At 56.7% G+C, this 13,267-nt stretch overlaps 1 protein-coding gene and 1 long non-coding RNA gene across 4 annotated transcripts; one reads left to right on the forward strand and one right to left on the reverse strand.

The window, feature by feature from the left end:
* Positions 1–1,650: 1,650 nt before the first annotated feature.
* LOC134419930 (basic salivary proline-rich protein 1-like) lies at positions 1,651–3,974 on the reverse strand. Its single transcript, XM_063159531.1, has 3 exons — positions 3,867–3,974; positions 3,342–3,779; positions 1,651–2,211 (listed from the first exon to the last, which is right to left on the reverse strand). Exons 1-3 carry the CDS (start codon positions 3,972–3,974, stop codon positions 1,651–1,653), a joined length of 1,107 nt encoding a protein of 368 aa, XP_063015601.1.
* A 271-nt stretch (positions 3,975–4,245) lies between these two features.
* LOC134419368 (uncharacterized) lies at positions 4,246–9,451 on the forward strand. Of its 3 annotated transcripts, XR_010028025.1 has the most exons (5): positions 4,246–4,886; positions 6,977–7,128; positions 7,253–7,365; positions 7,947–8,026; positions 8,906–9,451. It is a non-coding gene; the product is annotated as an uncharacterized LOC134419368 (long non-coding RNA). The 3 variants fall into 3 exon arrangements; XR_010028024.1 differs by lacking the exon at positions 8,906–9,451 and having other exon boundaries at positions 7,947–8,062; XR_010028026.1 differs by lacking the exons at positions 4,246–4,886; positions 8,906–9,451 and adding an exon at positions 5,679–5,796 and having other exon boundaries at positions 7,947–8,062.
* Positions 9,452–13,267: the final 3,816 nt, after the last annotated feature.

A 13,267-nucleotide genomic window follows, 5' to 3' on the forward strand; every position in this document is an offset into this window, starting at 1 on the left:
AGAAGGGGCTTGAGCAGCCCTTGGTTGGAGCTGGCAGTTCTTTATTGTCTCTTCATTCTTTGCATTTATTTTAATTATTTCTTAAGCAATTACTGCAGTTAAGTTACACAGTGAGGAGAACAGCATTGCTGCCCGGCTGGATTGGGAAATCCAAGTGCAATTCCTTGGTGAGATTGAGGGGATGGGGAGCTGAGCCTCAGGCTGGGTTTTGGCAGCAGGAACTGCCTGAGGAGAGGGGAGATCCCCCAAAATTGGTGAAAGCCAAATCTGCTGGGTTTGGGTGCTCCCACCCCAAAAAAGGATCCAGGTTAAAGGGACTTGAGGAAGCAGCGGGATGTGCTGGGAGGGCTGTGCTGGAACCCCCAATTCCTGGCCAGGAACGCTGGGCAGTGCCAGGTTCACAGGGACATTATGGAGGGGCTGTGCCCAAATTCCAGCCAGGAACGCTGGGCAGTGCCAGGTTCACAGGGACATTATGGAGGGGCTGTGCTGGGATCCCCAAATTCCAGCCAGGAACGCTGGGCAGTGCCAGACCTTTGGGACACTGCCTGATCCAGAGACATTTCCCACTGTGCTCTCTCGTGCTCAGCACCTGGCATTCCATTGGAGTCCCACAGGCTGGAAATGCCATGCGAACACTGGAATAGCAGCCGATCACACAGAAGCCAGTCCGGGAGAGGAAATGAGCTCTTCCACAGATGGATTTTTCCCGATGAGTTTTAATTTAAAGCAGAACATCGCCCCCCCCTCCCACCTGCCTCGACCCCATAGCCTTTATGTTTGGGGTTTCTCTAGGAGAATTATCTGCCTACGCTGGATAAAAATTTCCGAAATTATTTCTCGGGCGCTGCGGGGACCGGCGGGGCTTGGAGCGTTCCGGGGCCGTGGCGGAACCGGAGCAGGAGCGGCAGCGCCGGGCTCCGCCCCAGCGCCCGTCCCGGAGCGGCTCCTCCCGCCCGCGGCAAGCCCGGTCCCCACGCCGGCCCCAATCCCGCCCCGGGACCCCCAGCGGACACGGGCCCGAAGCCCCGGTGCCAGGGCCGGGAGCAGCCCCGGTTCGTCCCAGCCGTGAGGGACGGGCCCGGCCCAGGTGAGAGGGGCGAGGCCGCGAGCGATGGCCCCGCCCCCAGCGCGGGCAGGGCGGGGCTCCGTGAGGCGGGGCCCGGGGTGGGCCCGGGGGCGGTTCCAGGGGCGGGGCCGGGGCCGGGGCCGGGCCCGGCTCAGGTGCGCGGGGCGGGCTCGGCTCAGGTGCGCGGGGACCCAGCGCGGCTGCGCGGGGCGGGGCCGAGGTGATTTAATCCCCGGGAATCGCCTCCACCGCCATTTGCTCACTCAGAGCTCGGCGCGGGCGCCAGCTCTGTGTCCGCCGTCCTCAGGTGGGGCGCGGGGGCTTCGGCCTCCCCTCCTGTCTCCCCTCTACCCCTCCTTCCTTCTCCCCGTACTCCCCTGCTTTCTCTCCCTTTCCCCCTCCTCCCTCTCTCCCCCAAACCCTCCTCGCCTTTCTTCCCAAACCTCCACACCTTCCTCTCCTGTCCCTACCCGGTTAATCCCTTCTATTCCCATTCTCTCCCTCCTCTGTCCACGTTCCTTCTCTTCCCTTCTGGCCTTTCCCTTCTCCTCCCGCTTTCCTCCGTACCCCGATGCCCCTCCCTACCCCTCCTCACCATCCTCATCTCCTCCATCTCTCCTCTCTCCCCGTCCTCCCCTCTCCTTCCCTCTCCCTCTTTCCCCCGCAGCCGCGGGGCTCGGGGCGCCGCACAATAAAGCCCAGAGGGCCGGAGCGGCGCCCCCGCTGTCCCTGGAGCCCCCACACGGGGCCGGACCCGCTCGGCGAGACCCCCCATTGCAGTGCAAAGCACGGCCCGACAGCGCCGGGGTTCCGGCTGTCCCTACATCACACTGGGGGGCCCCGGGGGGGAGGTTGGGGGGGTGGGGGGTGTTAGGCAGGGCCCCCTCCTCAGGAGGGGGTCCCGGGGGGAGGGGGCTTGGGGGTGGGGGGGTAGGGCCCCCTCCGGAGGAGGGGGTCCTTGGGAGGGGGGCGGGGCGGAGGGGGCACTCCCCCCCCCACCTCCAGGCCCCGCCCCCTCCCTCGGGACCCCTCCTCCGGACCGGGCTCGGCCCGGCCCCCTCCCCGGGACCCCCTCCTGCGGACCGGGGCCCGGGGGGGAGGGAGGGGGCGGGTGGGGGGGAAGCAGAGGGCGTCCCGTCACTCTGCCGCGTGAACACACATAGAGATCACCGGACAGACAAACGGCCCCTCCCCTCCCGCCCCCCTCCCTCCCCCGGGCCCCGGTCCGCAGGAGGGGTCCCTGGGAGGGGGCCGGGCCGAGCCCCGTCCGGAGGAGGGGTCCCGAGGGAGGGGGCGGGGCCTGGAGGGGGGGAGTGCCCCCTCCGCCCCGCCCCTTTCCCCGGACTCCCCCCTCCCGAGGGGGCCCGCCCCGCCCCCCTCCCAGGGACCCCTCCTCCGGAGGGGGCCCTACCCCCCCCCACCCCAACCCCCCCTCCCCCCCGGGACCCCCTCCTGAGGAGGGGGCCCTTCCTAACACCCCCCACCCCCCCAACTTCCCCCTCCCCCCGGGGCCCCCCAGTGTGATGTAGGGACAGCCGGAGCCCCGGCGCTGTCGGGCCGTGCTTTGCACTGCAATGGGGGGTCCCGCCGAGCGGGTCCGGCCCCGTGTGGGGGCTCCAGGGACAGCGGGGGCGCCGCTCCGGCCCTCTGGGCTTTATTGTGCGGCGCCCCGAGCCCCGCGGCTGCGGGGGAAAGAGGGAGAGGGGACAGAGGACGGGAACAGAGGGGCTGGTCGGGGTGGGTCAAGGATGGAGGGCAGGTGGGGGGCTCGGGGTGTGCAGGGGAGCAGGGAGGGGGGCAGGGGGGTGGCAGGGACAGGACGGGCGCAGGATGGAGGACGAGGATGGAGCACAGGTGGGGGTGGTCAAGGCGAAGAGGGGAAAAGGAGGAAAAATCAGGGGGAGGTAGAGGAGGATGAAGGATGAAGGAAGGAGAGAGAGGATTGAGGGTAGATGAGGAGGAATTGGGGGGAAGGGAAGGAGGATGAGGGGGCAGGTGGGAGCCGGGCTGGGGAGGGAAGGAAGCGTGGAGGAAGGAGGGGTAGGGCAGGGTTGGGGTGTGCAGGGGGATAGGAAGGGTAGGGGGGACCGGCCCGGGAGGGAGCGGTTTGGGGGGGAGGGAGGGGAGGGTTAGGGGGGAGAGGGAGGGGGGGGGTAGGGGGTGGGGGAGGGGAGGAAGGGAGGGAGGGAAAGAGGGGAGGTACTGAGAAAAATAAGTAAAAAGAAGCGTAAAAGAAACAAATAAAAATATATGGAGTCCGCGCAGACGCAACCTCCCCCTCGGAGCGTCGAGGGGGCAAATGGCGCCAGCGGCGATTCCCGGGGTTTAAATCCTCTCGGCCCCGCCCCGCGCAGCCGCGCTGGGGCCCCGCGCACCTGAGCCGGCCCCGCCCCTCACACCTGAGCCGGCCCCGCCCCGCCCGCGCCCGTAAATCCCGGCGGATCCGCGCCCGCTCTGCTTTGTGCGGTGGATGCTCATCCCGGGATGCGGCGAGGCCCCCGCTGGAGCGCTGTGCGGAGCCCCGGACCGGGGGCTGCTCCCGGTGCTGCGCGGGGCTCGAGGCGCTGAGGTGGGGCCGGGAACGGGACCTGGGCTTGGGGATTCGGCTACGGGTCCTGCCGGTGTCTGCTGGGGGTCCCCGGCTGAGCCACTTCTCCCTCGCCGGGTGGGCTGCGGGTCGCGACGCCGCCGAACCGAGGCGGGATTGGGGCTGGGACCGGGATCGGGATTACAGTGGGTGGGAAGAGCCGCTCCGGGACGGGCGCGGACCGAGGCCCGTACTGCCGCTCCCGCTTGCACCGCGGCTGCTGCGGGGCTGCTCCCGCTGCGGCTCCGGGCAGGTCCCGCTGCTGCCGTGGGGAGCCGGGGCTGTGCCGGTGCCGGGCCCAGCAGGAGGGCGGCGCATTCCCGGAGCAGGCGCTGGATCGCGGCTAGAATCGGGCGGGGCGCGGGGACCGCCCGAGACGGCCCCGGGACCCCTCCGGTCCCGCCGCTCCCTCAGGGCCGCCCCAAGGCCACCGTGCGCAGAGCGGGACCCGGACCCCCGTGCCCGCACCCCCGGGGCTCTCGCCCGCCGCGTCCCCGCGGAACGAGCGGGGCTGCATCACAGCGGGCCGGAGGAGCCGCTCCGGGCCGGGCGCTGCTGCTCGTGCTCCGACTGTGCCCGGTGCGGGACGGGGCCCTGCCCGGGCTCGGTTCCGCTCGGGCCGCTCACTCGACATCTACCAGGTGAGATCTGATGCTCTCCCTCCTTTCCCCACTTTCCCTGTGGCTTGTGCTCTCCAATGCAAAATCCTCTGGGTTTAAAAAGCCAGTGCAAACTGTTCATTATTTATTTCTAGAGCACAGGATATTCTTAGAAAGAGCCCCGAGGATCGTCAGGTCAAACGATGGTAGGGGACTGGCCCATGTGGGCATTAAACTCAGAATCCTGGCCTTCTCAGCACCCTGCTCCAAGCACCTGAGCCAATCTCAGGGTCACGAGAAAAGTCCTGCCTGGGATGGGAATGGCTGCTGCCAGCAAGGGAATTCCTGGGAAAATCAGCACATGTTTTGCTAATGCTGCTTTGCACACCAGCCTCTGGAATGGCTCTAGGATAGAACTGCCTGGCATCTGACACAACAGCACAAAACTCTTCCCATAATCCTGATTTTCTGTCTTTTTCAGCATTTCCCTGATGGCTGTAAAGGTGCTGATGCCGTGTTCCTTTCCAGGGAGAAGCGAGCAAGGCCAGTCCTGAGGGCTCCCTTGGTCCCAGGCCGAAGCTCTCCTGCAGTGTCAGGGCTGGTCCCGCCTGCCGAGGGGCGTTTCCTGCAGGTGAGCGCTCACAGCCCCGAATCGCGGCGGGGCTGAGCCCGGCGCTGCTTCTCAGGCCCGGCGCTGCCCGGAGCCCTCGGGCCCTGCTGCTCCCTGCCAGGAATGTCCCTCGGCGCTCCCTCCGTGTGTCCCGGCCGGCCGGGAACGCGGGGCGGGAGGAGGCCGAGCCCCGGGAGGGAACCGGCCCCTCCTGTCCTCGGTGCGGGCGGGGCAGGAGCTGCGCCTCAGTGTCCTGCCCGTGCGGGCAGCGTGCCAGGCACACCCGGGGCGGGCACTGGGATGCCCGGGCAGCGCTGGGATGGGCACGGACCAGGGGCTGCTCTGAACGGGCCCCGGAGCTGCTGCAGCCCGGACAGAGCCCCCTGACATCCCAAAAACACCCCCAGGAACAGCTGCCATTGCCCGGGAGTGCTGCACGCTGGGTCTGCAGAGAGCCCAGACAGCAATTCCCGGTGCCACCTCTTGGAGCTCCCACACAGCCACCAGGGGTGTCCCAGCCACTCCAGTCCCTTCCCTTCCAGCCTGGGGACATCCTCCAGCAGCAGCCTTAAAGCCAAGGGAATTCCCCTCACAGAAATTCAGTCCCAAGCAAGGCCCTCGGAGGTGCCCTAAAACAAAAGGTTAGAGTTAGATGAAGTTTTGTTTGGACGAAGTTTGGAGTTTTTAGGGAGCCAGCTGGAACTGCAGAACTGCTGGGAAGCTTGCACAGGTGGGTCATGCTGCAGGTGCCCTGAAGGCAGGGATGTGCATCCTTTCCTCAGGGAAAAGAACTCCCAGAGGCCACTCCTGCCCTGGGCTGCTGTAAAACATCAGCGGGAGCCCGAGCCCAGGGGTGGAGCCCATGGAATTCCTGTGGAATGGGAACTCTGTCACGTGCCCATGGGGACATGGGTAGAATGAACATTTTGAGGTAAAAATGAGGTTTTTGGCAGCAGACAGATGGAAAATTTTGTGGGGAAACATTTGGCTGGGGGACAGGGGTTATAAATAGCAAATGCTATGGAATATCAACCTGTCCTTGTCCTGATCCCACTGAGCTTCCTTGGAGCCTCTGCTGGCTCCTGGCACAGCTGGTGTTCAATATGCAGCTCTGTGTAGGAATATCGATGCTGCAGGAGGCACTGGGAGGTTATTCCAGTGGGAATTCAGCAAGGAATAAGGGACTACAGGTATAATTCCTCTAAACTAGCAAAGCTGATACTGAACCTCAAATCTAGGCACCACACAGGGAACAATCTTGCTGCTACCCTGTCATCCAAAGCCCCTGGGCTGAGAAATTTCAGCGGCCAAATGTATGGAATTCTCTAAATCCCAGTACCCAGCATCCCCCAAAAGGACAATCCCAGTCCCAGGGTGAGAGTGCTCCTGTCCTGATGCTGGCAGGACAAATTCCCTGCACAGTCGGCGCCGGCTGGGCGGGAGCTCAGAGCAGGCGGGGCGGGAGAGGGGATCGGCTGCCCGGGAGGTGCTGGGAGATGAGGCTGCTGGAAACTCATCTGAATCAGCTGAAATCATTCTTGCCCTGGAAGAAAACAGGAGTCAAAGCAGAACCCTCGTGGCCAGGCTGGTGGGCAGCAGCTGGATCCCCTCTGGAGGAAACCACCCTGCCCCTGCCAGGAGCTCTGACTGTTTGTCCTACCAGCTCCTGAGCAGTGTCAGGGCCACTGTGAGGGAGTTAAATCCAAACAAACCCCAAAGCCCACAGAGTGAATAATCCCAACAGAGAAATGCATTGTTGTCAAAAAAGCTTAAAGATATGTTAAAGATGCTATGACAACATTGTAATGTTGTAATGGCATTTCCAGGAACCTTCCCAATGCTCTTGCTTCCATTCTTACAAATTTTTAGTCCCTCAATGGGCAACTTGTAGAGTTTATCCTGGGATTTAGAGGTTGAGCAGGGTTGGCTTTGGATTGACCTTCACCTTTGGTCCCACTTTGTGCAAACACAACTTGGGCCAAGGTGGGTGAACTCATTACCTCAGCTTTTCTCTCAGAAATATCCCTGATTTATTACCCTGTAGATGAACTCAGCTTTTGTCCCAAACTGTCCACTCCTCACCTCCAAAGGGTCCATTCTGTTCCCCACAGGTGCCCTGGTGATGCCAGGAAGGTCCCTTTGCCCACAGTGCCTTTCTCCTGCCCCTCCCCTGCCTGAGGCTGCTCCTCTGCTCACTTTCTCTGTCCTTGCCACACACAGTGGGGCACCAAAGGGACAAGGTTTCAGAAAATATTTCTGAAGGGTAAGAGGGTATTATGTGAGTAAAAGTATTACTACTAACTATTAAACTAAAATTACTAATTACTATTAACTATTAAACTATTACCATTAACTAAAAATAATTAATAATCCTTTCCAATTCCCAGTGAGAAGAACATGAACTCACCACCATTAAGGCCTGGCAGTTCCCTTCATGAGAGCTCAGTGCACATCCACAGAGGCAATTCCAGCATCTGAAAGAAAAAGCAAGAAGAAAAAGGTGATTTCTTCTCTTTCAAAGTTATTTCAAGTTCTCAGACCCAAACCAACCTTTGCCCTTGATTCTGGTGACTCCTGAGCAGTGGGCACAGGTCCTGTCACTCATGCTGATGGGAGTGATGCTTTCTGGGGAAACCAGCTGATTTCCAAAGTTCACTGCCTGCCCCATGCCTGATCTGCACAGGAGAAACCCTCTTGCATGAAGGGATTTGGCTCCATCCAATCCCCTCTGCCCAGGCTGTTCCATGGGGATGTTGCCAGGCTGGGGCAGCACAGGCAGACGCAGCTCTCAGCCCTCTCTGCTCCAAACACAGCTCTGGGCTCTTTGCAAACTCCTCTGCTGTGAGGTTTTCTCCAGGAGAACTCAAGGAATGGCTCACAGCAGGTGGAGATGAAATTATCACCCAGGGAAGGAAAGGGTAAATATTCCTGTAAGAGCCTTTGGGATCTGCTGGGCTGAACTGGGAAGGGGACATTCATTCCCTGCAGTGCCAGTGCACAACAACCTCCCACACAAAGCACAGACTGCCAGGTGGGGTCTGAGTGCACCACTTGCACAAACCTCATTGTTCTTCCTTTCAGGCACTTCTGCAATCCAACCCTGAAGCTGAGCAGCCCGAAAGCTCTGGAGTCTGCTCTGGAACAAAAGGATCCTCCCAGGGGTGAGGCCCATTCCCAGCAAACCCTCCCAACAGGCCCAGAGGCACCACCGGAGCTCCTGTAGGGGCTGGGCAGGGCTGCCAGGAGGACACAGCCCCAGGGGTGGCAGTGGCAGTGACAGCAGCAAATGGCCACGGTGGGATGGCACAGCAGAGAGACCAAGGCCAGCAATGGCCACGGCAGCTGCAGGGTTAATTCTGCTCCCTGCGCTGCCCCAGCCCCGCAGGAAATGCCCGGGGGGGACAGAAACTCTCAGGGTGCACAAAATGCAGCACCTGTGCCCCTGATCCTGCCTGAGCTCAGCGTGGGGGGCCAACCCCCCCAGGGTCAGCCCTGCCCTGCCCTGGATCAGCCCCAGACACTGCCCCAGCTCCCAGCTGCTCCGGGGCTGCCACCATGCCTGGCAAGGGGACAAAGGTGACAGAGCCCCTTTGGACAGGGCTCTCTCTGGGTCTCGGGCGTTGGGGACTGCAGGGACAGCCTGAAACCAGGGCAGATCCCTCTGGGTTTGTGACACTCTGGGGACAGCTGGGGACTCACCCCACACCACGGCAGAGCCAGGGACCCTCCAGTGCAGCTGGAGCCTGTTGGGTTTGGCTGCTCAAACTCCAAAGCTCTGGGCAAAGATGGGATGAGTTAAGTGGTTTTTCCTGTCCTGAAAGAGAGGAGAAAATGGAAATTAGGTCCATTCTGGAAATCAAAGGCTCCTGGCTTTCCTAATTCTGTTCTGATTGCTCACTCCATAAAAAAATGAAAGGTGACACTGAATAAAAGTGCCCCTTGTCAACATTTTATTCCCTACTATTCTAATACATAAAAAATATGCCTATTTTTTCTTATCACATTCTTTGCCTAATTTTAACAGAACGTTTTCATTCCAGGCCCCACTTGTGAGTTCCTGAATCCTTTGCCATTGGACTTTGGACAAAGGAAGAGAAGGATCTGTTCCCCACAGGTGTCATCCAGCAGGGAACAGCCCCTGTGCCAGCCCCAGCCTGGGCTGAGCACGCTGCCTCACTGCCCCATTCTGCATCCTGGCTCCACTCCAGTCTGAGTTTTCCCCCATTTTCCATGTCTAGAAACAGGAACTTGTCCTGGTCAGGGTGTAAGACCTTAAACTGCACATTGATCTGGGGGCTGTGACTGGATTCCAGCAGGGAATTCATGGTTCTACAAATGAAAACTCTTCCAGGGAGCAGCACTGAAAATTTGGGAGCTGCTGCTTCACCACACGGTGTCAGCAGCAGAGAGAACAAAAAATGTGTATCCAAAAACAGGGATAAAATGATTCCTCCTGCTTTCAGTGGGACCAAGGCTAATTCTGCCCTGGAGTGACAAAGAACTTCTCCCTCATACCCCCAGAGACCCCTCAAAGAGCCAAAGTGCAGCAGGGAAGGAAGGAAAGGCACCTCTGCCTCACCTGCTGGGAACAGCACAGGTCCTGCTGCTCCTGGGCACTGGGAACGTGTCTGGAGCCAGGAGCTCCTTCCCAGGCTGGAGGGGCTTTCCTGAAGCAGCACCTCTGGGAAGGAAAGGACTGTGCAAGACATGGAGTGGGAGTTTACAGTAATAGTAATAACAGTAACTATAACATCAATAACAATAACACCACCACCACCAATAATAATGGTAAGGAAGAGCAGCAAAGGGAGCAGCAATAATGCCAAGGGAGCAGGGAGGCTGCTGAGCTTTAAACAAGGTTCGAGTGAGGCAGTGTCTCCTGGTCTCTCTGAAGCACAGCTCCAGGCCTGGGATTCCAGGAGCAGTGCAAACTCCCACTGGCCAATCCCTGGATTTGCCTCCTGCCAGCACTGGGCACCTTGGCCATGTCTGGCTCAAGTGCTCCAGTGCTGCTGCCTGGAGGGATGGGGAAAATGGGCATTAAACCCCTTCCCACAGGGCTGGCTCTGAGCTCTGCCTGGGGAAAGCATTGGGCACCTCTGGCATTTCAATGAAATCAGTTTCCATCATTGTGAAGAGACCCTGAATAAACCCAGGGCACATAAATAAACCTTTCTCCATAAGGACAGCCCCAGGGAATCCACAGTCATTCCTATGCCTGCTCAAACAAACAGCAGCCAGTTTTTGGGGAGAGACTCCAGACTCTTGTCTCCCTCCCTGGCTGTAAAACACTTGCAGAGGCTTTGGAGTTCACACAAGCTTGTCAGGATCTGGATATTTAATTTCAATTCCATTCATATACTAAGGGATTGGAAGAGTCCTAAAGGCACCTCCACTCACACTTTAATTTTTAACCCTCTACCACAGATGAATTGGGATGTTCTTTTGTTAGGAACACCCCACCTTCCTTAGGCATCTCCACGTGGGAGATAAAATAAATGTGGACAAGAGTTTGGAATGCAGCTTCCAAGTCAAGCTCCCTGCTAGGAAATGACCCCAGCTCTCTGCTACCTTGGGCTGTTTCAAACACAGCCTGACCCATGTAAGAAAATGGAATCAACCCTTTGTTCCATTGGCCTCACACCCCAAATTCCAGTGGGACAGACAAGTCCCTCTCCTTGGAAGGCAGCATCTCCTACCTGGAGCTGGGCCTTCCCCAGCCTTTGGTGGCCGCTGTCTCCATCCTCCCACACCTCCTCATCCTCCTCCTCGCCAGGGCTGGCTTCCTCACCCTGCAGAGCAAACACAGGGACGGTCACCAGCCTGCTCAGCCCGGCCTGGGCAGCAGGGACGGGCTGGTGGCACCCTCTGGATGTCACCCTGTGCCTGGCACCGTCCCTGCTCCGTGCCCATCCCCGTTCCTGCCCCGGCAGCTCCTTGGAACGGGATGTGAAACCACAAACGTTTGCTCTGCTGGGGCTGGCACAGCAGAGACTCCCCCGGGGCAGGGGGCAAAGCTCCTGCTCCCACATCCTCTGCCTCCCACAGCCCTGCTGGGGCTGGCACAGCAAAGGAAACGCCTCAGCTCCTGCTGGAAACTCCCTCCTGTGCCCATAAACCCAGAGGCTGTGCCTACAGGAAAAAAACTTGTAAAAGTGAGATAATTTAAGGAAAACTCCTCTTGCTTCCTTTGAAGTTACTAAAAAGGGTATTACGTGAGTAAAAGTATTATTACTAACTATTAAACTAAAACCACTAATTACTATTTATTAAACTATTACCATTAACTATTAACTAAAAGTATTAATAATAACTATTATTACTATTAATATTTACATAATAATTTTTGGCTTCTAAATATTAATGTGTCTTTATTCTATCCAGTTCATCTGATCAGTAATTTAACTGATCCTTCTCTTACCTACTATTCTGAAAGATCACTTTTAATCCTTGTGGATACCAAACAGAATCATTATGTTAGCCTGGGAAACCTGTTGATGCTACCTTGGAAAAAGAATCTCTGTCTCTGTAGAAATGACAGCACAACTTTTGAGACAACAGGAAGCCCACAAGTCACAAAATATTTAAGCTTTTTCTGAAAATAACTAAACTGCAGTGATGAAGTATTGGAGTACCTTTCAGTTCAGTTTCAGTGCTCAGTGTCCTGCCATGGCAGTTTTATTTCACTTCTCTGGGTTGCTGGGCAAGGAAAAAGCCTTTTATAGACATTTTGAATGATCAAAAAACTGGCTCTTGCCCAGAGACGCCCTTCCACCTGGGAAAAGGCATGGCAGAAAGAGAGTGTTTGTCTTAAATACCTACTAGGGCTGCAGGGACATGGAAATCTGCTGAGCATGGCATGGAAAAATGCCACAGGTGAGAAGAGGTACAGATAGCAGAAATGAAAGAACAATTGGGCTTCACAGGTAGGAATGTGGAAATTACATGAAAAAGAGATTAATTCCACAGATAATTGAAGGAGAGTGCTGGGGATTTTCTGGAGAGTAGAGGCCAGCAGCATTTGTGTAACTGCACGAGTAGCAGCACAAAAGACTGGGATTATCTAGGTAATGCATCAGAAATGCCAGATCTGGGTGTAGATGCAGCAAAACTGGGACCAGGATAAAAAGCAAGAGAAGGAGAAGACTGGATAGGAGACAGGGAAGTATGCCAGCAGGGAAAAGGGGACAGGAAATAGGAAAGGGGATAATAAGGTATGAAAATCATGTTGCTTTGGCGTGCTTGCTGGGAAGAATAGTGTTCCAACAGCTCAGCCTAAATCAGGAGCATCAAACCAAAGCTGTTGTTCTGGCCATGCCACACAGCCCAAACCAACTCCCATGGCTGGAGACACGGGAGGAAAGGAATCCTTTGCCTGGCAATCAAGGGATCACCCCCAGACAGGACAAGCACCTGAACAGTGTGACAGCAATGGTGCTACCCACTGCCTCAGAAGAGCCTGCTGAGTGCTTTGTGAGTCCTCACACTCCCGGTGAACTCAACACTACTGTGCCAATTGCTCCAATGTCACTGAATCCAACACAATACAGAAAGCAGCTCAAATACACTGCTGTTACCCTGTGCCTGAGTTACCAGATGAACAGAGGGCTTCAATAACCAAAATGAAACAAGAACAAAACCACTGAGTGCAGCAACATGCACTCATGCTACAGATTTAGAACTCAAAACACCCTTCAGAACAACAGATGTTGGGGTTTGGTGGTTTTGAACCAGTACATCTCAGCTTAGATTTGCAAGTATATAGGTATATTAAAAAAAAAACCCCAAAACCACACAACCAAGTCTTTGTGCCATGTAGTAAATGTTTTATTATACATTTGATCTAGAGTTTGGAATTTCCTTACTGCCAGTAGAGGAGAGTTACACCATCACTGGCTGCCAAGAGCATACCATTTATAAATGACCTTGATAACAAACACACTTGGAACCAGGATGAGGACTACTCCAGATCCTTACAGCATGATTTACAAAGCAATCTAAAACTGCCTTTTAGATAATCCTTTGTGTGGATTAGTTCTCAGTAACATTTTGCCTCAATGGACAAAGAACATGATTAATTCAGTAGGTTATATTCATCACAGCACCGAGTTTAACTACTGGCTCAATTTGGAGTTCCACCACCCACTTAAACCTGACATATATTTTCTGGCTGTATATAAATGCTAATTTTAGCCATTACTGACTTAGATTTTAGTAAGAACATCATTTGCCTCTCACTCTCAGAAGCAGAAAAAACTGCCAGTGGCTGGCTCTGCATATTCATAATTACTTCACATTTTCCTCTATATTTCTGAACATCCTGTTTTATGGAGCTTGTGCAAATACATGGGTATGCATCTGCATCACAGGCTGGTGGAACTGTTAGTAACTAATAGCGGAAA

This window comes from Melospiza melodia, chromosome 6 (assembly GCF_035770615.1).
Source record: "Melospiza melodia melodia isolate bMelMel2 chromosome 6, bMelMel2.pri, whole genome shotgun sequence".
NCBI classification, from domain to species: Eukaryota; Metazoa; Chordata; class Aves; order Passeriformes; family Passerellidae; genus Melospiza; species Melospiza melodia.

Bases quoted from the DNA above. Each gene is read 5' to 3' on its own strand.
- LOC134419930 (XM_063159531.1), bottom strand. From the start codon at position 3,974: ATGCGCCGCCCTCCTGCTGGGCCCGGCACCGGCACAGCCCCGGCTCCC. The intron at 3,780-3,866 runs GCAAGCGGGAGC...TCCCGGTCCCAG, and splicing joins AGCCCCGCAGCAGCCGCGGT to CCCCAATCCCGCCTCGGTTC. The intron at 2,212-3,341 runs GTTGCGTCTGCG...TTCACGCGGCAG, and splicing joins CTCGACGCTCCGAGGGGGAG to AGTGACGGGACGCCCTCTGC.